This window comes from Chelon labrosus (assembly GCF_963514085.1).
Source record: "Chelon labrosus genome assembly, chromosome: 4".
NCBI classification, from domain to species: domain Eukaryota; kingdom Metazoa; phylum Chordata; class Actinopteri; order Mugiliformes; family Mugilidae; genus Chelon; species Chelon labrosus.
Window position 1 is genome coordinate 26530904 of NC_140340.1, and position 26993 is coordinate 26557896.

Here is a 26993-nt window from a genome sequence, read left to right on the forward strand (position 1 = left end):
CAGAAAAATCTCTGATGCCAACAGTACACTTACACTTACTTAATTACTTAAAAAATGACTAAACAATCAAACAGGACACAGACAAGAAAGGTTACATTTAAAGGTGGTGTGTTCAGCTTTAATGTGTTACAAGTGTGACCAGCACAAAAACTAAAAGCAGTTTTCCCTGAATTACTGGTTGCAAGTTGGACTGAGCATTAGCCAAACAGTTGTCTGGGTCACATAATAACTAACAGGACCAGTTTAAAGACAACACGAAATCAACCTTTAAGTATATTTCTAGAATACATCTCGCACTATATGTACCTATACACCAGTATGTAGTCCAGCACTGACAAAAAAAGGTCACATTTTAGGTATTCTTTCTGACTCATCTAGCACTGGCTCATCTAGCACTTGGGGGCGGGCGTACACACATTTTTCATCCAGTGAAATGCTTTCTTAAATTCTCATGTCTTTCCGCCCTCAGCTCAAACATGTATGTCAGCGTAAAGTATGATCGATATATTTAGGTCTTCATAAATCAAAGTTGATGCCTGTCACATGCCTTACTGTAAGAAACGTATTAGCAAGGTGAGTTGCAGAGTGTTCTAAAAATCTACCACATGTGATCTTAATGTACAGTATTGATAATTATCAAAAACATGTCACAAAAAATTACCCTGTGTTCACGATGCATATAGACAGGGAACTGATGGAAGCTTCAGCCACTGTGTACATCATGAAAGTGACTAATAGTAGAGATCTGCTGGAGTGTTGCCCCCGAAATCATGTGCAAGTGCAGCTGTCAGATTTGAAGGCTACATTATTACTGTTGGCCATTAAGTTGAATCCATCATTACTTGTCAGCAGAACACCCAAACTCATTGTGCAGAGTGAATGGAAATGGTGGCTAATAGTAGTTTATGATAAACATAGTATTCTCATCCAGGTACCAGGTCATTACATTTGCTGCCATAACACTGAAGCTCAATGGCAGCAAGCCATAACATGAAAGCTCTGCTTTGATGAGAGCTCTCCAAGTCCTGACATTTCTGTGTTACTCCTCAAGATCCATGCTGGCAGTGAGGCTGAGTGTAATATGCAGGTCCTGTGATGCCATACAGTACTACATGTATGTCACTGGAGATGTTACATAACCTATAAAGCATGGTTGTAAAAAGACAGCAGTTTGGTTCTATAATATTAACATCCACTACATGTAGTAAAAGCTGAGGGCAAAGCTGTGGTTGTGAAGTATGCACCTCGTGCAGTTTAGCATTGACTACTGAATGCAGCTGTGTCTTTGTACATATTCACTGATTCAGCACCAATGATATACATTTATTACAGAGTGAAAGACAGACAGAACATGACACTGAAATATAGAGAGGCAGCAAATGCTAGCAACAAGACGTTGACATATACTGATGGATGGGCAGAAAGGGAATAGGAAATTTTGGGCCCCGTGGCAGCGTGCATGCCTATGTCGATCTGATTTGGGTGACACTGTGTGACAGGAAGCTGGCAGAGGAGCTGACCGGCCCTCCAACTGGAGGTCACGGTAGAAGTTACTGGCACCCATGGAAACACAAACACACATACAACGAGTCTCAGGCTCCAACTCTGAAACTTCTTTTCCAAGTGGAAATGGGTAATTAGCCCGAGCCTTGTGAACCAAATTAATACCAGGGAACAAATACCAGGGGAGTGCAAGGCTGATAAAAGAAGTGACCATTCCTAGTTTTTGCAAATTTAAAGAGACGAGTACATCACTGCAGTAGCTCTGCAATGCTGCTCTTCGACATAATGGTGCTGACGTATATGCAGGATGTATGGCAGTTAAAATGTTTACTGTCATGCAAACTAGCACTAAACCCAGAGCTTAACTGACGCTGACGGCAATGTCTGTTTTACAGGTATTTGGTGAGAAAATTACATCTGTGGCAAACACAAAATGCTGACTCAGTATTGGCACTAGGAAAGGAATCAGAACCAAAATGATTACAATTCATTCCTTCGCTACTGTCAGCACCAAATTTCATTGTTATCCTTCAAATAGGTGTCAGCAAATTTCAGTCTGTATTAGAGTTTGACCAACCAACCTGACACCCTCACAGCCATGCCTATGAAAAACAAAGGGGAGGTTGCTGCTCCCTAAAAGTTCAGTCTGTTCTTATTGGACAGGTAGAATAGCCTGAGAAGGATCCATCCACACATGTTAGAGCAGAGAATGGACACTGGTTCTGGTGAAGGAGAGACCCCGGGGTGTGAGTGGGACAGAAAAATGCAAGAAAACGTTTTATTGGACGCAAATGCCCACAAGTGCAAGATGAGTCATCAGCATTTTCCAATCGTTTTCCAAGAAATGACACACTGTAAAATGACGTTAAGAATACCTACTTTTTAGTCAGTGTTTAGCTACACACTGGTGTACAGGCAATGAACAGTGTGAGACATGTCATAGAAAAACAATTTTATCAAAGATGCCGCCTGATTAATTTGCATAAAAGCTCCTGACTGGCACGTAGAGTAAAGCAGTAAAAATGTCATTTTTAAGTGGACTACCTCAGGCTTCTTTATTTTGGACCTATAGAGTTTCCAGTCGAGCTGGCTGCGAGCATACACCTGGGCTGACACATATATAAGATCAAACAGATCAGCTTAGCTTTACAAATGTTCCTGAACAGAATGAATAGAAATCTGAGAATAAAAAGAGTCATTCTGGAGATTATCAGATAAAGGTTTTACAGACTACTTTCCAATACAATGTGTATGGAAAAAATGTGTCTTTAAGCCCAGTGCGTGTCATATGATCAGGATGTACTGTACTGGTTTATCTATTATGTCAAAAATGCTGCACAGAACAGTGCTGTTTCTCAGGACCTGGCTACCATCCAAAAATTACTTAATTATTAGCCTACTAGAACTTCTGACCCTTGCTGACTTGTCAGAGCTTGACATGCAAGTTGCAGGTTTCCCCATCGTCCTTTTTAGTACAGAATAAGTCTCATACTCTCTCAACGTAAGGACTAGGCTTTTTGTTTCTTGTATTTCTTAACAGCTTAACTACGGCTAATGCATTTTTTATGGGCTAGTCAGGAATGTAGAGTTAGGGTTGTTTAGTTTAATGGCGCTCTGTAGAAGAATTAAGACGTTCATAATTCATGACGCCCGTGTCTTGCATTACATTTTAAGTACATTTCTATATTAATGTTTACTGTTCATCACTCGCTTGCTAGAGAATTTCCCTTGGAGGGTCCTGCACTGAACTGAACAAATATTAACCGTGCATTTCATGTATGAGCAGCTGATAATGGATAAAGATAAGGAGAAGTTTTAAGGCTCAAACTTGAAATACACTTACTATTTCCCTTCCACATGGCAGGCCAATGTTTTATTCCTCCCGTAGGACCGAGAGCGCTTTCTCTGTTATATTTAGGTTGGAAACTGCTCATTTGCTGTTCTCCAGGTAGGAGGCCCAGCTCATCTGATCCCATCAAGCAGCTGATTTTTTTTTGATTTTTTTTTTATGGTCTAATTTACAACAATCCTTATATTATGCCCTAACAGTTATGACCTGTTATCTTTTCTTTCTGTCAATCTTTTTTTTGACTCTCCCTCCCCCCACACCCTGCAGAAAACATAATTATTTTAACATAAAAACACAATATAATTATCATTTTAATTAAAATAATGATAAATGTTTCTGTGTGTAAGTCTGAAACTGCAATCACTGGAGGTCAGAAAAAAAGTCTATAGTCTTCTGCATTTTATTGACACATTAAATCTGAGTATGACGTAATGGATACAACTGATAACGTAGGTATTTTTGCTTCAGGGGAAAACCCATGCGTGAAAGTAGAGAGGGGTTAGTTTCAGGCAAGCATGAAAGCATGTCGTGCCACCTGCCTAACCTGAAATACCGGAACCCTGACTGGCTGGGTCGCAGGGGTAAGCAATGACTACTCTGCCTGGGTCATCGTCGAAGTAGCAGTTGAGTCACAATCAATGGCATCCTTGTTAAATAACAATTCATTTGAGTATCAGTCCAAGTTCTTTACATAAATCCCTACTGAGGAAAATATGCAAAATATTGAAATGAAAATATCTCACAGAGACAGTGCAGCACATTTTCATTCATTCACTGTGGGAGAATTTTAACTAGATCTGTATTCAGTTTAAAAGCCTGAAAATGTCACCAGCCAGAAGCTCTTCTATGTAAGAGGGACATCCAAGATAGCTTTTTTTCTGCTACGGGCAGCACGCATGCGCTCATTGAAATACTGCTGCCTTTGTGTGCTCTTTGCATGCTCCGAATTCCGGTATTCAAACTTAATTATGTTTTCACTTAAAACCATACCAATACAGTAAATACCCGTAATGTATACTATGTATACAGATACATTTATATAGTATATATCCCACTGTGGAACAATTTAAAGGATTATCTTATCTCTTATAATATAGTATAGTAAACCATAGTATAGTAGCCAGGTTCTACATTATTTTGCATATACAATTTAAATATGTCTGCTTTGACAGGATCAATAAACTCAGTCTAACATTGTTTAACACTAAATTAAGACTTGATTTATTTAAAATAATTTAAATCACAAATTGAAACAACTGTGGAAACGGTTCTGCTAAAATGCATCACATTACTATCTAACGTAAATCAGACTTAGGCAATATATTTATTATATTAAATGTGGTCTTAGAAACAATAAGATACTTCAAAATATTTTTTATTTTTTTATTTATTAATGGCATGACCTGTGAATGACATACACCCACAGTGGCGGTGGCGGGTAATTTGTGGAACTGAAGACATTTCCGACAGCCAGTGAACGCACCATGAACAGCAACACATTCCCAGCAGCACGGCGGAGTCTAGAGTGGGAATGAGATTCAGCTAAACACTCAAGAGCGACGTACCTGGTTAAAGGAGCCGAGGACGCCACCGACTACCGGTAAAGTCAAAGTTAGGACACGGGGTGGATAGAGTACGGTCATTGTTAAGCGGAGAAAGAAAGAAACACGATTTAAAGTGAGTTTTTAAGGGTTTTACAAGTGAACACGACTCGTGAGGTGGACCGTGGCATATGTGAAATGACAACGGTGAAGGAGGATTAAAGTGCAGGCATGTCAAGAAACTGATGAGGAGAGCATCTGCACACTAACTCCAGAGCCTACAGGAATGGCTTGATTTCTTCACCTGGTGAAAGCGGTGGGACAACACTGTCGGAGGCACTCATGTTTCTGTGGGAGAGCAAGAAAGTTTGCTGCGCTTCGCTCGGATACAAGTCTACTTTGTGAGGGACACCGCTGCCGTGACTGTTCCTGAGCTCGCCCGCTTGTCGGTGTCGGCTCCTAACTGTTCACAATGTCCAAACCCGTGGTAAAGAAGAGCCACTGGAGCTCCAGGGTGAACGAGTGCTCCGTGTCTAAAGATGCCCGCGGTGACTTGAACGTTGCTCTGCTTGGCGGCGCGGAGAACGGGGAGTTCGCCTACATCGGGCCGGTGAACGAGGATGTAGTGCTTTACAAAAGTGGAACATTAAACGAAGGGGAGCTGCTGCTGGAGGTGGAGAACCTCTCGATTTCTGGATTACCCTTGTACGACGTGCTGACCGTGATACAGAACTGCAAAGGTCCCGTCAGGTTGAAAACTGTCAGGCAAGGTAAGGGCTGGAAGAGGCGGCGGCACACGCGAAACTCCGCTCAAACTTCACCAATTTATTGTTTCTAAGTGTGCTAAATATGTCAGAGGTCAGATTTTTGTGCCAAAGCTTTTATATCTTAACAGTCTTTAATTCGGCTCGCAAATATTGAACATATGCTCAAAACTGAATCTAATTAGAAACTTTTAAATATTAATATTAGTGTGGAATTTCACCAGTGATATTAAAATCGTGTTAAAATAAACCTTACCTGGCAATATATAGATTTTTTTTTAACTTTAAAGTATGCTAAAACGTCGGGAAACAGTGATATTTTACACCTGTGGGAGAGCAAGGCCACGCTAAATGGGCAGATTTTTGAATGGTATTTGGGTGTGAGCACGTTCCTCCCAAGAGGAAAAGCCACCTGTCGGGTCCATGGAGATGGAAACAACACGGACTCACACACACTGTCTGTTCAGCTTCCCTGTTTTCTTCTATGTTCCTCTCTGCCCTTTGAAATGTTTCACGCGTTGAAGGAATCATTTCTAAATAGTTTGCGTTTACTAGCCCATTACAGAGAAACCCAGACATGCAAAACCTGGAATAATAACCCTTAAAGGTGTCAGTCTTCTCATGTCTTCAGATGGATTAAGGTTATCCGTTTTTCCAATTAGGCTAAACTTGGACTCTTTGTATTAGGTCTGCAAGAGTCATTTCTGAGGCCTCGGTTTACCTTTGAGGGAAAGCCAGCCCTAATACGAATTAATCTACAAATCTGCCCTTCTTTAGCTGAGTGTGTGTTTTGCTACACGGTATCGGATGACTCCTCAAACAGGCTAGACTGGCAGGTTTTCTGGAACAGGAATGGAAACATCAGGCACCTAACGCAAAGGCGCACATCCGGCCCGTGACGCTAGTCTGGCCAGTTCATGGTCAGCTTGACTCAGCAGGGCCGGGCGTGTTTTGACACTGAGCCACTCTGACAGGCTCCCAGCGTGGCAACACGGGCTGCTGAAGGGATGCTCGGAGCAAGCCTGGGCCACACCGACTCCCTGTTAAGACACAAGGAACTTCAAGGACGGTTTCACATATTTGAAACCATTCCTTGCTGGCAGCATTATTGGCCGGGCTTGTTCAGAAGTGCTGCGCAAAGGTGCTACAAGAGAATATATGATAAGTTATCATACAAATAATGATTTTCCTTGTTTTTGACAAACTTTTACGGCATTTCTTTAAATGCTTGTTTTTCAGCTGTGTTGAGCAGCTACTTTTCTGTGCCTGTTTCCTGTTACTGTATTGGAAGTTAAACGCCTTGAGATCAGTGGTCCGAGACACTGATTCTAAGCCCTGGTGGCACTAAACCATAGTATAAAGGATTGTGATCAGCTCAAATAATTCTGGGCGATTCTGCAATATTTTATTTTGATTCTAAACAATACAGAAAAAGGAGATATCGGGATTTTTTTCAAAGTTTTCACAAAACCATGCAAACGTCTTTTCTTCCACCTTCCATATTTGCGCGTATCCAAAGACATGTTGATAATGTTCCTCCACCAGGACATATATATAGGCAAGAGGCTATAGGTTGAATACTGTGGTGAAACCGGTCAAATGAGATACATATTCCACCTGCTCTTTATACATGTCCAAAGAATTCTTCTTAAAACACGGCCGACATTGACATATCCCACGTCTTAACTGGGAATGCTAGAATTGGAACCACTCAGATGGTGTTTACATTTCAAAAGAATATTGCATTTCCCCTTAACTTTCTTTTTATCGTGACACTTGGAAATACATTGTGCTTTCGAACTTGGAAAAACTAAAGTTAAAGAAGTCTATGGGCTTGCAAATCCCTGTCTCTATTTAGATGTCCTCTCATGTTGAAGATGGGTGGAGGCCTGTTCTCAGGGAGAAGAAAAAAGCACAAGCGCTACTAATAACAATAAGGCTTTTTTATGAAGCGTCCCAGTCCACAAAAATCCATATACAATAGGCTTAATTACACTGTACACACCTCTGTGTTTCCTTATGTGTCATCAACAAGACTTATTTGAAAAGGGTTTTAGTAGAGGTAAAACCCATTAGATCAGTGTGGGACCAGGGCACGGCAGTCATTTCAGTCTGTGCCCGCCCACACAGTGCAGAGCGGGTGTCTAATCAGAGAAAATATGGTACATTAAGGAGGCTGTAGGGTACAGACTACAATTGTAGCTCTGTTGTAATTGCTACGTCAGGGCAAAAGTTGCCATTAAAATATGTAATTACTTTAATTTTTCAGAGATCCTCAAATACTTGATTTGACACTCGTGTTGTTTACCAGTGTTTGGGTGCAGGGACCTTCCAATGGTAATGTTTTCTGACAAAACTTTTTCTGCGGGACAAACACAGCAATAAATAAATCGTAGTGCCAAATGGCGGACTTCTTTTTTAAGAGTTTGTCTCTTGAGTGCTCATTTTTGGAGACCCCTCTTGAACCGTTCTTATTGTTGAGCATGTAAACAGGAAAGCGTCCTGTCAGTTAGTTTAGCACTTTAAGGGGAATCGCCACTGCGAATGCAGAAACTTCCCACACTCTCTGCAGTGTGTAATGACTTTAAACAATAGGAGGAAACTCTCTTCTCACTTTGGACCAATCAGAAGTCTCTGGGCTCCCAGCCCCCCATCTCCTCTTTTTTTTTTTTCCAGGACATCTTCTGGGAATGTCGGGTGTCGCTGTCGTACGACGTCACGTGATCGGATTCCATTTCAAGTTTTTAATAATTCACGCTGTCTGGGAATTTCCCTCCCTAATCAGCCCTAATTGGGAAAATATGCTTGGCAACAAGGGCCATCTGTAAAAATCTAAGTGACCTAATTTTACCCAGAGCTTGTGCCATTTTCTCACTTTAATCAAGCGAGATGTGAGGGGAGGTACTGCTGCAGTGCCTTGGCTCACTGATAACACGAAGCCTTTGCTGCTGCCAGCTTGTATAGATGTGCTGAACAGTGTTACGTTGGGATGTCCATTCAGACCTATGAGCACAAATTCACACACACAGACTCAAGAACTGAAGAAGCTACTTGGATGAGTGGCGGAACATCTTTGAGAGACTCTGAAGTCCAATTGCCTTTCTTTAGCGTTCTTGGATACACAGACTGATGTTTTTATTTTTGTAAGGACATTTTCTCTGAAATAACCTGTACCTCCACTTTTCTACCTGTTGGTACTAAAAGCGCTTTACAGTCATAATGTGTTCATACAATGGCACACCCAATCATATACCACTGCCAAGTAACTTAGTGTTCAGTGGCTTGCTCAGGGGACACTTTGGCATTGTCCATGTATCTGGGATCCCTAAAACTAGATTTTAACCCTTAAAAAGTTGTGGTGCCCAGCAAGAAGGCCCACGTAATGACACAATGGCCCCACAACCTTAGTATTTCATGAAAAATTTGCCCTCACAACACACACACATTCCTAGTCTGAGCTGATAAGAAGCTATGACTAGTTCTACTGCCGAGATTGTGATGTTTACTTGGAGTATCGGTGAAAAAGAACGAGACACACAACACATTTACTCTGCAGAAGACACACCCTTGGCTCTGCTGCCGAGCCCATGCCACGATAAGTCCACTTCATTGCACGCCGATCAGGCAGATGCTGTGTGGAGTATAACTAGATTATGTAATTAAGGAGGATTACATGCAAACATAGACATGCACTCTCAACAAGCAGCTACTGACCTTACCTCAACGCAATTTAATGTTTAATGCTAATACACACTGGGAGATGTGTTGTAATGACCGAAATGGCATGCAGAGTTTGCAAACAGATATTTGCGTTTTGACAATCTGATAAGCCCTGGAAATTCTTCATGGATAATCTTTATAAGACGATGACCTGCTCTTCCACATGCTAACAGACTGCTGGTAGTACACATGGCAGCGTACAAACACATGCTTGTGCAAACACAAAATCACAAAAGAGAGGTTTCAGATTGAGACCAGACTAGTGTCACACTCTCACTGGGCTTCTGGGCTTGTAAATACGATAGTGTCTATGCGTGTTTGTGGTCTTGCATATTTACATTATAATTGGGATGGTTTAGGTTTAAAAGGGATCATCACGCAAATCTCTGTGTGTGTCTGTGTGACAGGAAAAATGGCACAGTGGCCCAGAGTTCACGGGTTTCCCCAGGCAGGAGGTGTGCTGCGTGTCGGTCGCTTTAGTCCGCAGGCTCAGCTGCACGTGACCGCGCTAGAAATCTGAATCCCATTCACATAAATATATAAAAAAACAGCCATCTCTCTCTCCCCGACCAATCAGGAATCTGTGTACTACAGCTTCGGAGGAACGTATTTCTTTTCCAAGCTGCGTTATATTACAGAGCTGGTGTGATGAACGAGGCCTCGCTAGCTATAAATTTGCGGAAGCAGAAAATATTCTCTTTTTCACATGGCAGCGCGAGTTGCTAACTAGGGCCCTCCTGCTCAAATTTACAACACCGTGTCACTGCATTAACTCCAGGCTCTCTCTGTGTGTGTGTGTGTGTGTGTGTAAGTGTTGCTGGCAGGGATTGCATATGGAAGTGTTTATTTCCTCTCTCTCAGCAGGAAGTTAGACACCCCTCCTCGCCCCAACCGTTCTTCCACCTTTGTATTCTCTGACAGCGGTGGAACGACTTCACTTCCTCCCTTGTAGCCAGCTTTGGGAAAGATCTCTGGCTTTAATTTCAGGGTGTGTGTTTATTTATTTATGTGATTGTGTGCGTGCTGAGGGCGAGAGAGAGTGAGAGCTAGACAGTTGCATGTGTACAGTGCAAGCATCCTGCCTACTTTGAGCTGAAATTGTGTTTATGTGCTCATCTTAAGCTGTGTGTTTAAATACACTGGAGGGACACTCAGTTAACAGCTAAATAGACCATGAAATGCTGTCTCACTAATGCAGTTCTCTTTGTAATCCCGCTAAGGCGGTTCGTATGCACGTGCGTGCAGCCTTTCCTCTTGTTTGCCGAAGAATTGTCTTTCTTTTCTTAATTAGCTCAAGTGTAGGCCGTTGTATTGAGTGTGAATGGGAGATGGTCACACTTGGCACTTGCAGTTACACAGTCTGTCAGAGGAGGAGAAAGGCCGACTAATTTGCGATAGCGAGCTTAGTAGGCCAAGGGAAGGCAGTGGGGCAGTTGCCTTTGAAGGGTGCTCTCGTCCCTTCTCCTCAAATTGTGTACATGTGCCTGTAGAGGAATGTGTATTTTGAGGAATGGAGACACAAAGCTCCTACAAAAAGTCCTAAGGAGCATTAGGATTGATAGGATCATTAGTTGGCGTTAGGCATTTTTCCACTGCAGGAACTGGAGGCAGGAACCTTTAAACAGTAACCCTAATTTGAACTCCTTTGTACCTTTCCATTGTGGTGTAGGATCCACTGATCTCACCAGGTGACGTGATCATTTTGCTTCCATTTGCTTGCAGTATATTTCTTAATGACTGGTCAGAAGGTGCACAGGTGCCCTAAAATTACGAAGACTGGGGTAGTTCCTGTGATTGGAACTTGCACACAGGTCCAGGCCACCCTAAAAAGGCCTGCAGGTATCTGCAGTGGAAAAAGCCCTATTGTTCTCATGTTTTGACTAGCCTTTACGAGAAATTAAAAGTTTTACATGGATTTGTAAGGGAACACTTGCTTTTATTGATCCTTTAGCTACCACTAAGGAAGTGGGCACAGCCTCATTCCAAATTTCGCTTTGAACCCTTTTCAATCTAATTCCAAACCAGCTCTAAAGAATCTGTCAACATACTGCTCTCAGTGGTCAGAATTATTTAACTGCGCTTTGCTTTTTTTCCCCCATCTGTCAGGCCAAGAAATGATTAGCTCTTTATGAGTGCACCCAGCGAAACACAAGCCCAGAGCTTAACGTGAGGCTGCTTTGGTTCGGTAAAGCAGCTGTTAACCTAGCCAAAGTGCAGGACGAGTTGACAAATCTACTCAAAAAGGCTTCACGTTTTCCCACACTGCCAGTCCCACTGCCTGGTTAGCATAATCCCTCAGCTGGGAGGTACAGGGATGCTCCAACCTCAGAGCATGTGAATGTCTTAAATGATGTCTTATTTATGGAAATAGTTGTAGGTTGCTGGTTGACATCAAACACACTAAAAAGACATCAAGTTGGATTTGGACAAACTGTAGACTACACCTCGCCAGTTGTTCACCGAGAAAATAGGAAGATTAATTTTAAATAGAGGATATTTACACCCTTCTACCCACACATTCCAATAGCCTGTTCTTCATCCTGATCCAGTTTTGTCTCTGTTGTGGAGGGTGGGTGTGCCCGAGTCTGGCTATGAAGGGTTCCTCATTTCGCAGCGAGTGTGTTCAAGCAACGACGGCGTGTTAACTTGCTCTTTAAGTTTTATAGTAGTGTGTGTTTATAGTGTGTGTGTCCAACTGTGTGCGCCGGACGGGCTGACGTGGCCAAGTCTCTCTGTCAGCTCTGCTGCTGTTAAACTCAGATGAGATGCGGTTATGCCTCCAGCGAGTATGACTATGAAGCCAAATGATGGGATTGCTTGTGTCTGTGGGCATTATTAATATGGCTGAGACTAGACCCAGCAGCAAGTGGATGTGCCTAAGAAACTGCTGCAGGTCTCATGAGAAGTTGAAGCTTTTATAAGTTCTCTCTAAATCAGCAGGGACTGTACTTTTGCACAGGGAAACATTGTGAAGTGCTTGTTCTTTTCAAACACTGTTTCCTTAAAGATGCAGTGTCTCATGTTTGATTTCTTGAGGTAGAAGAGGAGGACACTAGAAGCTTGCATGGAGTTAATTTGTTGGTGTTGCAGCTAATTGTCAAGATTGTTATCGTACTAAGTGTGGTTGTATCCTTTATCTTTCTCCGTGAAACATCAGACCCTTTTCCTCTTGTCTGCTTCCTGCCTTTCTTTACCTTTAATTCCGTTCTGCTTGAGGCCGTGGGGTCTGTTTACACAAATCCCATGAATGGGAAGTCTTTGGGAAGCTGACACGCACATTCACATGCACTCGCAGACAAAACAAGGGAGAATGTGCAGGTTTAGGGAATGGCCCAGCCTTGATTAAGAGGATTTAGACGGGAGTCTGTCTGTTTGTCCACGGGCAAGTGAACAGGCATCACAAGACCCAAACTCCCGGAGAGTTCTCGCACTGGCAATTATGCAGCAACGCTTTGCCAAGACACACTGCCTCATCCCTCCTCCTCCTCCTGCTCATCTTTTCTCGCTCCATTCATCTTGTCCGCCGTCTTTATCTCTCCCCTCTCAAGTCTTCATCCATTCTCTCCACGCCTATTGTTGTCTGAATATGGGAATGGTAGCAGCTCTTATTGAGGGGCACATTCAGAGTCCTCCCACCCAGTCCCTTTTCCTGTTTAAGCCTCGTAATGAAAAGAATGGTTGAACCGGTCAGCAGTTATGGATGACAGTGCGTGGCAAAGCATTGAGGATGGCTTTGTGTGGGGAGTCGCCACTGTGAGGGGATTATGAGATAAAGAGAAAAACTTGAATGTTAAGATTTATAATAAGCAACCTGTGATGCATCTGCTGATGAACCAACAGTGGTGGTCTTCTTGGAAGTATTTTAGCATCAGATGCATATTTATTCAGTGAGGCATTATTGCACTTACTTGTGCCTATTTCTTTATGCAACTTTTCAAAAGTTTGCTCAAAATTCTCATGACAATAGTGATGCCTTTGTACGTTTGAAGGTTGTAGATGGAGCTAGCAGCCACGTAGCTTAGCTTAACGTAAAGACTGGAAACTGGAAAACAACCAGCCTGGTACTGTCTTATTAGTGCTCAGTGTCTCTTTGTAACAAATGAAAGTTAGGAATCTAAAAATAATCTATTAATTCAGGGGCTTTCTGCCACCAAAAACTACAAATATACAAATAAACTACGAAGATACCTGCAGTTGTCCCGTCTGGAACCAAATGCCGAAGTAGCCTTAACTGACAGAGCATGTGTGCCCCACATTTATTAGTTCAGGCACCTTCAGGACACCAAATGGTGTTAAGTAATCTCTTATGATAGCAGGGGAGAAATGGCTGTGTCCTCAGCTTCATGATTGGCCTCTCAGCTCTGATAGATGTTTAGTAATAACCAGCGAGTTATCCAGAACAGTTATTACTGGTTTTCAGCTCATGGCCTAGTGACACTCTGTCTCACGGCTACAGAAACTATCTGCTGTCTCAGTGTTGGACTGTGTGACTCTGGACAACAGCTGTGTTTGTGTTTCCCCTAAAACCAAGAACTCACTCCATGACTCTTACCGCAGAAGCTCGCACCGCTCACATTAAACTGTATTGTTTTCATTAGATACATACTTCAGTTGCACACACAGTAAATGATTAACTTTAAGCGGACCACACACAAACGGTTCTTTGATCGCTTGGAATCCAAAACCTGACTGGTTATGCTGTGCATAGAGTGATGGTCCTGTGTGTTACTGAATGATCATGTTGCACATTTAGAGTTTTAATGGCAATATTTTTTTATTAGCCAGGGCGTAAAAAGTTATAAGTGAAAGTTTGTTTTTCTTAATTTTGACTGTTGCCTCCTGTTGCTTCCCAGACTAATACAGAACATAATTAACTTGATTGAAACTGCATTCAGCATTGGCCCAGATCTGCTTTTTGTGTCCCAAACTGTTTTTGTGTCTCAATTGAGGCACTTAAATTGATCTTTGGATGAGCTTTTTTACGTTTGTTTACTTCACACTGTAATTTGCCAGCTAGAAAACACAGAGAAAAATAAAACGAGGTGAAGATCTTGTTTCCCTTGAGCATGTGCGGGCTTGATTCTATCAGGTTCTAAGGGCAAAACACTGAAGATGAAGGCACAACTAATTCAATATCAGCACCTCTGTAATGACTGTGTGAGACCGTTAATATGTGCCTATAAAAACTGAACATGTTTCCGACGTCTCTTCTCATTCTGTGGTCATAGATTGTCCACACAGCACTTTATAATGTACTTGGAATTTAAAATCATGCAAATAGTTTGCAAATACAGTATGAGAATGCCTGCACCACACAGTCACCCTTACCTTTAATACAACAGGGTCAGTTTCAGATAATTTCCGATAGGCTCTTGGCCATTAGCCTTGTGGTGACACAGACTTAATCTTTTCCAAATCCTGTGTTATAGATGCGTCCAGGTCTCTGATTTCTGTATATTTATGAAGCAATTAAGATTAAGTCACTTATTTAAAACTTATTTTTACCTTGAAATAGAAAAAAAAAACAAGAACAGAAAGGTGAAGAAAAAATGGACAGCAGTTAAAACTCCAGCCAAAGAGTAAGTAGAAAAGATTAAGTAGAGAAACTTGACATCCAACATTGGTTGGAAAACTGATTCCAAGGCTTTGGCTCATGAGATCTATTCATGGGTGAACAAAAACATTTATTCTTCATTTAGGCTTACCCACATGTTTCTTCAACTGGTTATGAATGCTCCTTTTGACTTTGCATGGCATCATTATGTCCTACAGTATTTGCATTCTTCCTGGTCACATATACTGTATTTTCATACAGCTGAGTTCCCAACAAAGCTGCTCTCATTCTCACGTTTCTCTCTTTTCAACAACAATAGAACAAGCAGCAGAGACAGTGACCGAAACGTGTCCCAGTAAGACTAGGACAGAATCACGTTACACTTAAGCTACAGAATATAGCTGTGCTGTGATTTCAGCTTGAAGGTTGGAATTGGATTGTTTTATCGTCTAAATATGGCTAACAAGCCAGAAGAAGGATGGTCCTAAGCTTTGTTCAAGGGCAACAGAGTCAACAAAGCTATTTTTCTGCCTATTCGAATGCAACATTGGCAGTTCCTGTGTTCTGCACATCCAGAATGGTAGTGTTTCAAGTCCACCAGTTTCAAGAAGCTATGCGTTTTGAAAATATATTATATAAGGCAGCTATGCAAGTTAGTACATTTCATTTCTTGATCAACAGTTCAGACTCATACAGAGATGTTTTTATGCCCACCGCCCCGGGCCTTGGGCTGCAATCATCTGTCTCCTTAACCTGACCTAACCCTGGATCCAAGTCAGAATATTTAACTTGAAAGCACAATTCAGTTCAGGGACAGGTGGGCTGCTTTGATTGTCTTGGTATCACTCGGCACCATGGCAGCATAAAGTTACACTGTCCCTCTGTGTGCGTTTGTGTGTCTGATAGTGGAACTTAAAGGTCATTATGCACAGGAGCTCTTAAAGGTCAGCACACGTACTGTATGAAAACTACAAAAAGAGTTCCTCCTCATTTTTGCATTACTCTGCAGCCTTCATTAAACCAGTACATTGAATAAAATATAACAGCTCAATGATAGCATCTTAATTAGACAAGCGGAGACTAATTAGCAAAGACAGGGAAAGGATTGAGTCTTAATTAAAAGGTCACTGGTGTCCATCTTCTCTCTCCAGTGTTGGCATCAGTCACAGATGTTAATATCTAGTTTCTTGAAGTGACGTATGTTTATGTGACAACTGCAGCAGCTCCCAGTGTCAGCAGCTGAGCCTCAATGTTCCTTAAACAGAATAAGAGCCTGGCCCGACTGTCAGTTTGACGGTATCATGGTTACTGCCCTGCTAATTTTTATCAAATGTTAATGTTCTTGGTGATAAATCATAGAATTAAAAGTTTATAGTAAGTATTATAACACTTTATATGTAAATTGTCCCACCTTGACTTTTTTGCTCAATTATGATAATCCTCTTCTTTTCAGAAAGAGGGAGAATTTTTACCCCCTTCTTGCATGTGTGGATTTTACATAAAGTTAAATCCCCTTCCCCTTCAGCATAAATTGGGTTCAGTGGAGTCAGTTTAGTGTTGACCTCGACCTCTCCTCGTACAGCTGGTACAGTTATGACTACTCAACCCTTTTACAGTCTGCTGTACCAGAGCTGCTTAATGTGGACTTTATATACACCATCTTGTCTATATAGTATTAATTTTCAATGGTGTATTGTCAAAGTACTGCTCTAAACTATATTTTACATTGATTACATTAAATATTTTTCTCTGACAATAGATTAATAATAATTGCAGTAGGTTACAATAACAAATGCTTTTATTTTGAAATAGAAATGTGTTGACGTTAAGTTGCTACAAAAGAATCTTCTGGTTGCTAGGTAACGGATCTATGCTTTTTCCTCTTTGTCGTTTTATGTCGCCGTTGTTGTTTTCGTGCTTGTAACAGTGTTTATGTGTTTAAATCAGTAAATATGATCGCCTTGAATGAGAAGCAGTCGTAATCGTCTTTTCTTTAGAAGCTCCAACACATTTTGAAACAACAGATACTTGATCAGTTTGGGATCTAGTGAATTTGGAGGCCAGGTCAACACCTTGTGCTGTTCTTCATGTTTTTTTAGTTGTTCCTAAACCGTTTGTGTGTGTGTGCCTGTGTCAGGCTGTATCCTGCTGGGGATGGCTGCTGCCATCATCGAGTGTCATGTCAGGTCCAAAAGCTTCCCTGCAGAACATTGAATTGTCACAAGATGGTCAACGTTTTTTACTTCTTCTGTGGTTCTTCAGTGGTTTTAATGTTGTATAATAGGAATCTTTTCAGAAAGTCTGTACTGTCAAACTGGTGCACTCGTGTGTATTTCTGACTTCTGAATTCCCCACTTAAACCTTAAACTTAAATCTCCCACATTTGTGCTTGAGAAGGGTTTACATAAAATAGAAGCTGACAGAAGAGGCAGAGTGGTTGTGGTGTAGACAGCTACATCACTGCTTGCGCTGTGACAAGTATAATCACACATGTAAACAGTGCCATACAGCGAGATTATGACTTGACACAGACCCTTCAGGCTTTGTCATAAAGTCTGTATTTTCAGTTTGTCTAATGACGTGTCTGCGGCATACTGGTGGACTGCTCTTGGTGGGTACTTTGTGAGAGGTTTACCATGCAGAGTATACATTTAATAATGTTTGCACGTTTGCTTTTAAGTGGGTAATTCCTCATTTTTATCACCATTGCTTTAGATTCATCACACACACCACACACACACAAATGTGCACCCTAATCCTAAAACCAGGTCATAACAGGCTTTAACCCTCAAAAAGTTGTGAGGCTCAGAAACATGGCCTCACAAGGATGGCACAGTCTCTACAATGTATTCCACAAAAGTTTGGCTCCTACAACTTAAAAACAATACGGACACACACAGGGATATACACTTTTTTCCAGCTGAAAGATCTTTGCCCTGAGGAGAAGTAAGCTTTACGAATGCAAATGTCTCTCCCTCAGTTTGTATGCCTGCATATTGTCCGTCTCTCTCTCTCATATACGCATACATCACTACCACTATTTTCCTGCGCTCTTTTCGGAGCAGGAATGCCATGTTTACATAGCTGGGCCTGGTCCAGAGCACTATTTCAGTCTCTCAGGTGTCTGCTGTGTGTCACTGGCAGTTATTTTATAGCCCCCAGCACAGCCCGTTCTTTAGCTAATGTTGCTGTACCATGCCCAAATGTCACTCGTCTGGTGGATTTATAGGAGGACACGACGGCCTCGACTCTCCAGGGAATTAGCACGATCATCTAAATGTGCTTTAGTATTATTATGTCATTTATTTTTGCAGGAGAAAGTTGTGGCCTGCATTGGGGGAGGGAAACATTTTCGACTGGTCTGCTATTAGCACTGAAAAATGTGTGTTTTCAGCATATACGCTGTGTTCACCTCTGACTGGTATTCTTGCAGAAAGCCTGTCACATTGTGTGCTGCGAATGGGGGCCGACGATTTTTTTTTTTTTTTGTACAGAATTCATCTTCCTACCTGCTCCTGGAAGTGAATCTCTCCAGCCAGCTACATCATTGGAAAAGCAATGTGCTGCATCAGCATGCCTTTTTACATGATCCCTCTTTCAGACCTCCAGCCAGCTTTTCTCTCTCTCTGTCTGATGTTCCCACTCGATGCACCTTGCTGTGAAATGACAGTTCCTATACCAGTGATGTATTGCACCAATCTTTTAACACATAGGGAATCAAGTATTTTCTTAAAAACCCATTGGCGCAAATAGGCAGAAGATTGCCAGCGAACACAGACGTCCCTCCGTGTCCTCACGCTCTACTGGGCTTCAGAGCTCATAAATTAGACAAGAAATCTAATTTCCCTGAGGGGCTCTTAGGCTCAGAGTGCACACAGGCACACTGTTTCTTTTCAGGGGCAGTTGATTTCTATTCTTCTTGATGTAAATGGGCTGATAAGAGGACAGCTGGAACTGGATTGTGGCCTAGTTGCTTGCTGAGTCACTGTGGACAAGTAGCACTTTCGTTCTGTCACACCGACTGTTGGTTTCTAGCAGTGCACATGACAGGCATGCTTTGGAATCGACTCCTCACAACTGGAGGTAGTGCTTTTGTGAGAGGGTGCTAATAACGAGCATGTTGGTCCCAGGACTGTTGAGGGTCAAAAAAAGCACTGCACACATTTGAACAATGTTATCACAGAAAACAGCTGGAGACTGTGAACGACTGTGATAAGCAGAGGAATTGCTATATTTGGCATTGTCATCGGTTACCAAGCTCTGCTGTTTGGGTTTTTGTCTCCCTTTGAAGGGACTTTTTTTGTCGTTGTTGTTCATTTTCATTATCTCCTACTTTCTGTCACTCCACCACTGAATTCCTGTGCGTCACTTCCTCACTCCATTGTGTTGCTTTTGTCTTCCACGCTCTTTGTCCTGGTTGAGATTCAGAGGTGCTCTTGACATGTCCGGCTCTGTAGTGTAGAGGAGTTGAGTGCATGTTTTTGTGACACTGTTGTGAATTCGAGAACCTGCGGAGCGGTCTGACAGGTCTCAGAACAATGACACTTTTGGCTGGGTTGTGTTTCATTCGTACTCTCAAATACAAACGAGCCAATGAGATGAGTGTTTAGAAAACCAGACAACCCAGGTAATCACTGCGTCGTCATACTATGTAACCTGACTCACGCTGTCAGTTTGTGTGTGAGCAGATATTAAAATGCTACTGCTTGATTTGGTTTCATGTTCACCCTCCCTTTGTGCCATTGAGCGACAGTGAGTCTCAGTCGTCAATATCTGCCTCATAATTGTTTGTTTTCCATTCCACTCAAGAATGTGCATTCAGGATTGTCCTTGCATTTCTATTCTTGAATCATCATTTGAACATAAGGCTGGGCGATGTGACCTAAAAATAAAGTTGTGTTTGATTTTTAAGTATTTTTTTCATCCTAAAAAGTAAACTCCAAATGACAACATAATAACATAATAACAGATCTGTTAGTTAATATTTTAAACAAATAGTTTTTTTATAGTTTAAATCAGCTTGTCAGTGCTCTCTGGTACTTGGACCACGTCTGTGCAACAGTTATACACTGATATATTAGCCTGAATGCACGAAGCAGTGTGCTCACAAAACTCTTCATTCTGATCTTATCCATGGCTTGTTTTTACTTTATTAGTACTCATGGATTTATGTGACTTCCCAGTGTTTAGTCGAGAACACGCGTGAAAAGAAAGAAACATCTCTTTTTCACTGTGTTTTAATTGTTTAACACAAGGAAACATATGTTTTCAATTTGATAATTTAAAAAAACGAATCATAAGATGAGATAAGATAACATACATAATCAAATTTAGACTATTATATGTTCTGGAGTAATTGAATATGTGGGCTTCAGAGATACTATTGGTCCATTGATGCCACTTAAACCATAAAAATCCATGGAAGGTATAGTTTACCTCTCTTACCTCTCTCTCTGCGTTGGCCATCCAGGCCTTAAGTAGCTTGTCTGTCTGTATCTACTGCTGGTAGTGGCCTGAGTCCATGATATTCCTATAACGGCGGTACTGACACCAGGACGTCAATTTCACTATTGCTGTTGATCCTCTCCCTCTTCCAGCCTTTAATTTGGTAGCATCTCTACAATTCTTGAACATGTGTATGTGAGTGTTTGCACATCTTACAGCATGTATATAGTCTTTGGGGGCATTACCTATGCTGATAAACAAAAGGCCTTCAGTTATCGACAGGATCATCAGCTGTTTTAAGTGGTTAAGAGCTTTTGTCGATCTGGAGCTGACTATTTTTTTCTGTTAAGAGAAAATTGAAGTGTAATTTAAGAGGATGTTGCTATTTGAGCCTCAATGGATGAAGTTCACCATCTAAAAACATTAGAATTCATGGAATGCAGACACACCACAGTATCAGACCTTTAAAACCCCTGATCCAATGTAAGCCTGCCTGCTGGAGACAACGCTATTTTACAATCATTATTTCAACTGTCCAAACCAGTCTTAGCTCTCATATTTTCCATCTTGTAATGGTAATTTCTAACATCTCTGCCCTTGCTGTCACTGTGTTGGTGTGTATATTAGCTTGACTCAGCCCCAGCAGGCTCTTTGTCCTTTTAGAGTTAATGGTTGGAATCTTATCCAGCCAGTCTGGGCTGTTTTGCTGTTTATCATCACAACATCTCAGTTAACAGCACAAAAACCTGCCTGTGGCGAACATTCTTTTAGTCATTCTTCTCATTCAGAAGAAATGGACGAGGAAGACAGTGCGGTTTTACGTTAAGGTGACTTATCACAACCAGAGGTGCACATATACATGGTCTGTAGGGTAATATACACCGCCGCTTAAATGTTTTTGCGCCTTTCTGAATTTTCTACATTCTTGCTGATCACCGGAATGTTACCAGAAACATGTAGTCGCTGTTATTGCTTTACTAGACAGTGACAACAGATGCGTAAACAAGCATTTACATACTTTTGCAACTCACAGATATGTAATATTGACTAATTTCCTTGAATAAACAGACACACAAGTAGAGTATTTGTACTTCATTTGTTTAATAGAATTCCTTACTGTCGGGACTGAAGTTCATGTGGAAATGTAGAAAATGCTGAAGGGCACTTTTAAAGCGATACTCTAGCTTTTCCTAGAGCTCTAGAGTTGAAGTGACAAAATAGTTTATTATGGATGCAATATACAGGAAAATTCCCTCACTTTTTTCACTTTCCGTCAATAATCTACAAATAAACCGAGAAAGCATTTTCAAACTGTTATGTGATGTGTGTGTGTGTGTTGGCTCTGTTCCAAAAGCTGAGCCAGTCAGGCAGGTTGGGGTGAAACTGCAACATACCTGTACTGCACCTGTCGGCAGGTGCTCGGGGTTGCGTCACAAGGGCGGGACAAGGATTACAGATCAGAGTCTGTAGAGCTTCCTGGATATGTGACCACACCCACACACATCCTTGTTTTTACTGCGCCCTTGTTCCCTCCCTGGTTAATGCAAATTCCCTTGGGACAACCAAGCCTCTCTGGGCTCAACATTTCACTCGTTACCCAGTGCAAAGAGCCAGAATCACGTATCCACTGTGGATGGCACTTAAAAGAGATTGATTATCTCTCCACAGTCTGTGCTAGGGTGCCTTTACCCTGGTTAAATACCACACTTGAGCGCTCTCTGTCCGTCCACTCTTATCCCCTCTGTTCATCTGGGCAGAGTAAACATGACGTCCGAGGTGATTGGTGTCAAGTGACCTTTTGGTTGCCACGGCAACGGGGTCCTAAATCCCGAGGCGCCGGTCATCTCCAGGGGCAGGGCTGATTACTAAATAAAATCTTCCCGTACACAAACACAGACTTGGAAAGCAGTAGATAAACAGTGGAGGGGGAGTGGAGAGGCTTTTAGTCTCATGATGTTGCAGGAAGATAACTTTGTTTAGCTGTCTGAGAAGACAGACACACCACATTCCTGATGTCTCTCGGCACGGACTGCAAGGTACAACTGCCTGGTTGGAACTGAAAAAGCAGAAAATGAATGGGCGGGTTTTGAATGGTTACACAACATTCACTGGTGCTACAAGTATGGGGATTTGATGCTTTTCATTATCATGTCTGACGATAAACTGAATGCTATGAGGCTTTGATACAAAGTACAAGACATTTGAAAACATCCCGTTGGAGTATGTGTAATTGTAACACATATTTTAGACACTTATTTGAAAAAACAATAAACAGAGTAATTGATAATGCAAATGATTAGTTAGTTTCATTCTGTAATTCCATGCAGTTGTAGATTCAAGCCTATTAGCATATATTCAGTCCTATTTGTATTATAGCTATCATAAGAAATTAGGTTTATAGCAAGTAGTGAATTAGGGTTAGTGTTGTCCTGATCGATATGGGGCTGATCTAGGTATATTTAAAATCATTCCGATCGGCCTGAGCTCGAAGCCAAGCCCCATCTTTCGTATTTGTTTTATGCCTGCTGTAAACCAAAACCAAACGTGAAGAATGTGATAAACACGTCTGTTGTCTGGAAGTACTTTACAGAACTGAGAGGAGATTGTTGTGTTGTTGTATACTTTTATAATGCTGGTGTAAGCAGAAATGTGATTTAGCATTTGTTGTGACCTTGCGAATGTTCACGCTATGCTGAAAAGCGCAGAGCTATTTATAGAGATATTTAAGTTTCTAAGTGAGCCAATATGCTTCTAGGTTATTTATTTTCCACAACAAAGAAGGCTTCACTGTTGTGAAAGGCAAATTTTAAAGCATGGCAGGGCTATTCATCTGTCAAGCATGTAGGTCTACATTAGATTTATTGAACAGTGCACATGTGATCTAGGAGAATATCAGTAAGATAAGAAAACCCTTTATTAATCACAAGAGAGGACATTTTGTTTATTTACAAAATATATGATTGGAATTGGGCAAAAAAATCTTGCTTGGGACATCCCTACTATGAATCTGTTTACTATATTTTCTTTTATAATTTGTAATAAAAGGATCATTTTATTCTCGTCATTTTTGAATGAAAATCTGTATTTTTACGCCTTGGTGGAGTCACCTGTGCTCTACTGCACCTTTGTTCCCCACAGGTTCGCCCTCCCACAGAGGCTGGCTTCTCTTCAGTCCCAATTTCTGCTAATCGATGGCACGCAGAAGAGAAAAGTCAACGGATTAGCATGGGAAGCTGTCATTATACCTGCGGGAGGAAATATATTTTAATCAGTCTTTAAAAAAGAGGTTAAACTACTACTAAAATTATAACTGAAACTACTAGTATCACTGATTCTAAATTACACAAACCTGAATACAGATGTAACACATATAGGCTGTACTGTAACGTATACTGTAAGTGGATCCTGAGCTCACCATAAAGGCAGCAAGGAAATATGGGAAAGTAGCATTCAAGTTTTCACAGGAAAACAGTTGCTGGGAAGGTAGTTCTATTTGAATGCAGCTTTAAACAAATGATGTCAGAGCTTTTCTCTTAATTGTAAAAAGAGAGCAGAGGAAAATGTGTTGCTTTGTTCTCTTAAGTATCCAGACTCTTGACCACAGGCTTTCTGTGTGTGTGTGAGTGTGTGTGAGTGTGTGTGTGCGCACTGGCATTCATGATTGTGTGTGGTCTAAATACAGCTCTTTAATGTTTCCTAAATCATGGTACGCCAGAAGGCACAAACAAGGTCATAAAAGTGACTTTGTTTCGCTGCTCTAAACATAGACCAGTTCTGCATTTTGATAGCGTTTTTCCGAAGGCGCTTGTGTCTTTGTTTGACGTGAGTAAGCAATGGATCTCTATTCGGCTACTGTTTGCTCATGAAATGCCAACCCAGGGCCATAGTTTTGTCATCAGCACATGTGCTTCGGCTTCACGTCCCTGTTCTCAGTGGGTGTTTGTTATATTATTTCCTTTCTTAAGATTTAGAGACATTCTGCAGAGTTTGGTTGAAGTTATAGCTGTAGGATACTTCACATTCATATGTTGCTTAGCGTCAGTGACCTTTGTAAGGTAGAAAGTACCTTCAGTACCACGCGCTCGGGCATAGCCCAGTAGATGTGGGGAAATCCAACCCTTGTCCAAACTGTGATCCTGGCTTAACCCTACTCAGTTTTTTGGCAGCTATAAAGCAGAACCGCTCACGGATCAACCCCACTACACATTTCCCATCTGCCTGACACTCGGATGAATTAGAGCAGACACAGGAAGAGAGGTTGGATCTGGAGGTCTTTTAGTATATGTGTGTTAGTGTGTACCTGCTCATCTGGTCCGTTTCTCTGGCTTGTTTCTGCCCTGCTAAGCGCCAGCTGTACAGAGAGGTATTTCAGTCTACCTGACGCTCAGCGACTCGGCCTGGGTTAACCACCGAGCTCGTCACTCTATTTATAGTAAAATGAATGACGGGCAGAGGACAGTGTAGGTCTGGTTGAGGTGTAGGATGAGAGTATGTTTATGTTCATCATGTACGGGAGTTCATTGCATGAAATGTGACAGCCCTTATTTTGAAATTTGACCCTTGAATTTCAGACATAGCTTTCTCTTGATCACCTTTGACGCCAACATGAATGTGTAGCATTTAATGATTTGTTCACCTGGATAACTTTCTCAACTGCAAATTGATAGCATCAGTTACTCTTGTGTGATTTTATGTACGAGTTACGATCTCACTTTTCATGCTTGGCTGCAGACCAACCAAACTGACACTTCAACACATGCATCGGCCTGACACAGCACGCTGTAGCTGCTCCTCCTTCTGTGGCCGAATCTGTTTAAGACCCAAGAAAAGTTACAGTCGTTTGAAGGTTTAAAAATAAAATTACAAACTGAGCTCAGGATGTTTTGAGCCCTGAGTCGTGGGAACCAGAAAGACAAGAGATTTCCTCATTGTGCTCCCATTAGCATTTAAGCGCACACCCATCGAAACTTAATTTCGCTCCGTCTCTCTTGGGCCTTTCTCCTAGACTGATTGACATATGGGTCACAAAATCTGGGCGTGTAGAGTTTCTGTCGGCAGCCGTGGTCGACTTGACACGACCTAACCAAGCTCCCAGAGCCCTGAGGTGGTGAAAGGAGAATTGGTGGGGCTTTTCCTCCGACCAAGCCCCGTTTCCCTCCCCTCCTTTCCCCCCCTGAGACTCATTCCAGCGTTGAAACTAAAATCAATCCTCTTCCCTGTTGCTCTGAACCCCTCCTCCTCTCATCTCCCTCTGCATTCAGTTGCCTCATCCTGCCCTCCATTACCAGAAATCCAATTACATCACATGATTATGAACCCAGGATAATGCTACCGCTTCACTCTTTTCCCTCTTAAACACTCATTATTTATTTTTCACTTCCTACTTTCTTCTCCCATTTGATAAAGCAACATTCACCACCCTCATTTGACCCCAGGCGTGTCACTCTGCCCTGGGTCAGTGTCACCTCCTGGCCCCTCATCTCTGCTCCCTGGGTGCCTGCCTTTCTTTGCTTTCCCACACGAAACAGTTGCTGTGTTGACACTGTTCTTGTGGTGCTGTCAGGTTTTTCTGACACACAGCAGGTGAACCTTGAATGAAAACAAGCCAGCGCAAGCGTGTGAATAGGTGGATGATGGCTGTGGTGAGCCATTTGACCACAGTGGGTTTGATAGTTTGGACTTTTTCTGCAGACATATCCTCAAAATCTTTATGAAAGGGCTGTGTGTCCACACATAAATTAAACAAAAATAACCCACTTAAAGTAAGAAAAAGCACCAAAATGATAGTAACATATTTTTAATTTCAGTTATGTAGGGGTGATTTGTACTCTGTGTTTATCAGACATTGCTGGCCGGGTCGTTAAGCTGTCGGGATCCTCCGACAGAAAGCAGCAGATATTACCTCCATATTTCAGGTCTGGTGGAATGGTCCATGTCCTGTCACTCTCCTCCTCTAATCAGCCCAGAATGGACGGTGTCAATATTCAGCAGTTGCAAATCGCCCTCGTTTCTCGTTATGAGTGGGCTGTGAAACATCACTCTTTTTTCCTCACAAATATCCCACCTTTCAGTGTGTTGTGTGGCAAGTGGCTGTATGCTAATCATGGATAGGAGTGGCAGTGCAGAACGGGGAGTGACAGATTGGATTCTCCCTGCGCTGGGTGAGAGATTATGTGTGCATGCTTGCTGTTGATCTGTGGCTTCACACACTTCAGTTGTGCATACAATAAAAAGAAAACCTTTTGAAGTGCTGCTATACATACTGTGCATTTCTTTTTTGTTTTGGCGTATGTAAGCAAGCGCAGTGTTGTTCAGAGTTGATTTGCAAAATCTGTTTGGGCGTTGATCAGGGCAAAGACTACAATGGTCTTCTAATGCAAATTTTTACATGGAAGTAAGAAATGGAGTGGCTGTGATGATCACCAGTCTTTTTATTACGGTAGCATTTTGCAGGTACACCTGAAATTTTGTTTGGTGGCAAGAATAAGCCTTTGCCGTCAGAGCGGGTCTTATTCTTGGCAGCAGTGGGGCCTCCTCAGCGTATATCCTAAAATATTGTTTTCTACATGTAGCCTAGATGTTCAGTGAAGCTGAACAGGTTGATTATATATTGTTTA

The 26993-nt window shown here is 41.8% G+C and overlaps 1 protein-coding gene across 3 annotated transcripts in view; it reads left to right on the forward strand.

Annotated features, from left to right (window-relative positions):
* Positions 1-4875: 4875 nt before the first annotated feature.
* The window catches only part of magi1b (membrane associated guanylate kinase, WW and PDZ domain containing 1b), a 125674-nt gene continuing 103556 nt past the window's right edge, over positions 4876-26993 (forward strand). For all 3 annotated transcript variants that reach the window (XM_084542763.1, XM_084542765.1, XM_084542764.1), the window contains exon 1: positions 4876-5663. In XM_084542763.1, coding sequence (XP_084398889.1) covers positions 5366-5663 — 298 coding nt within the window. In that variant the 5' untranslated portion in view covers positions 4876-5365. The remainder of the gene's footprint in view (positions 5664-26993) is intronic.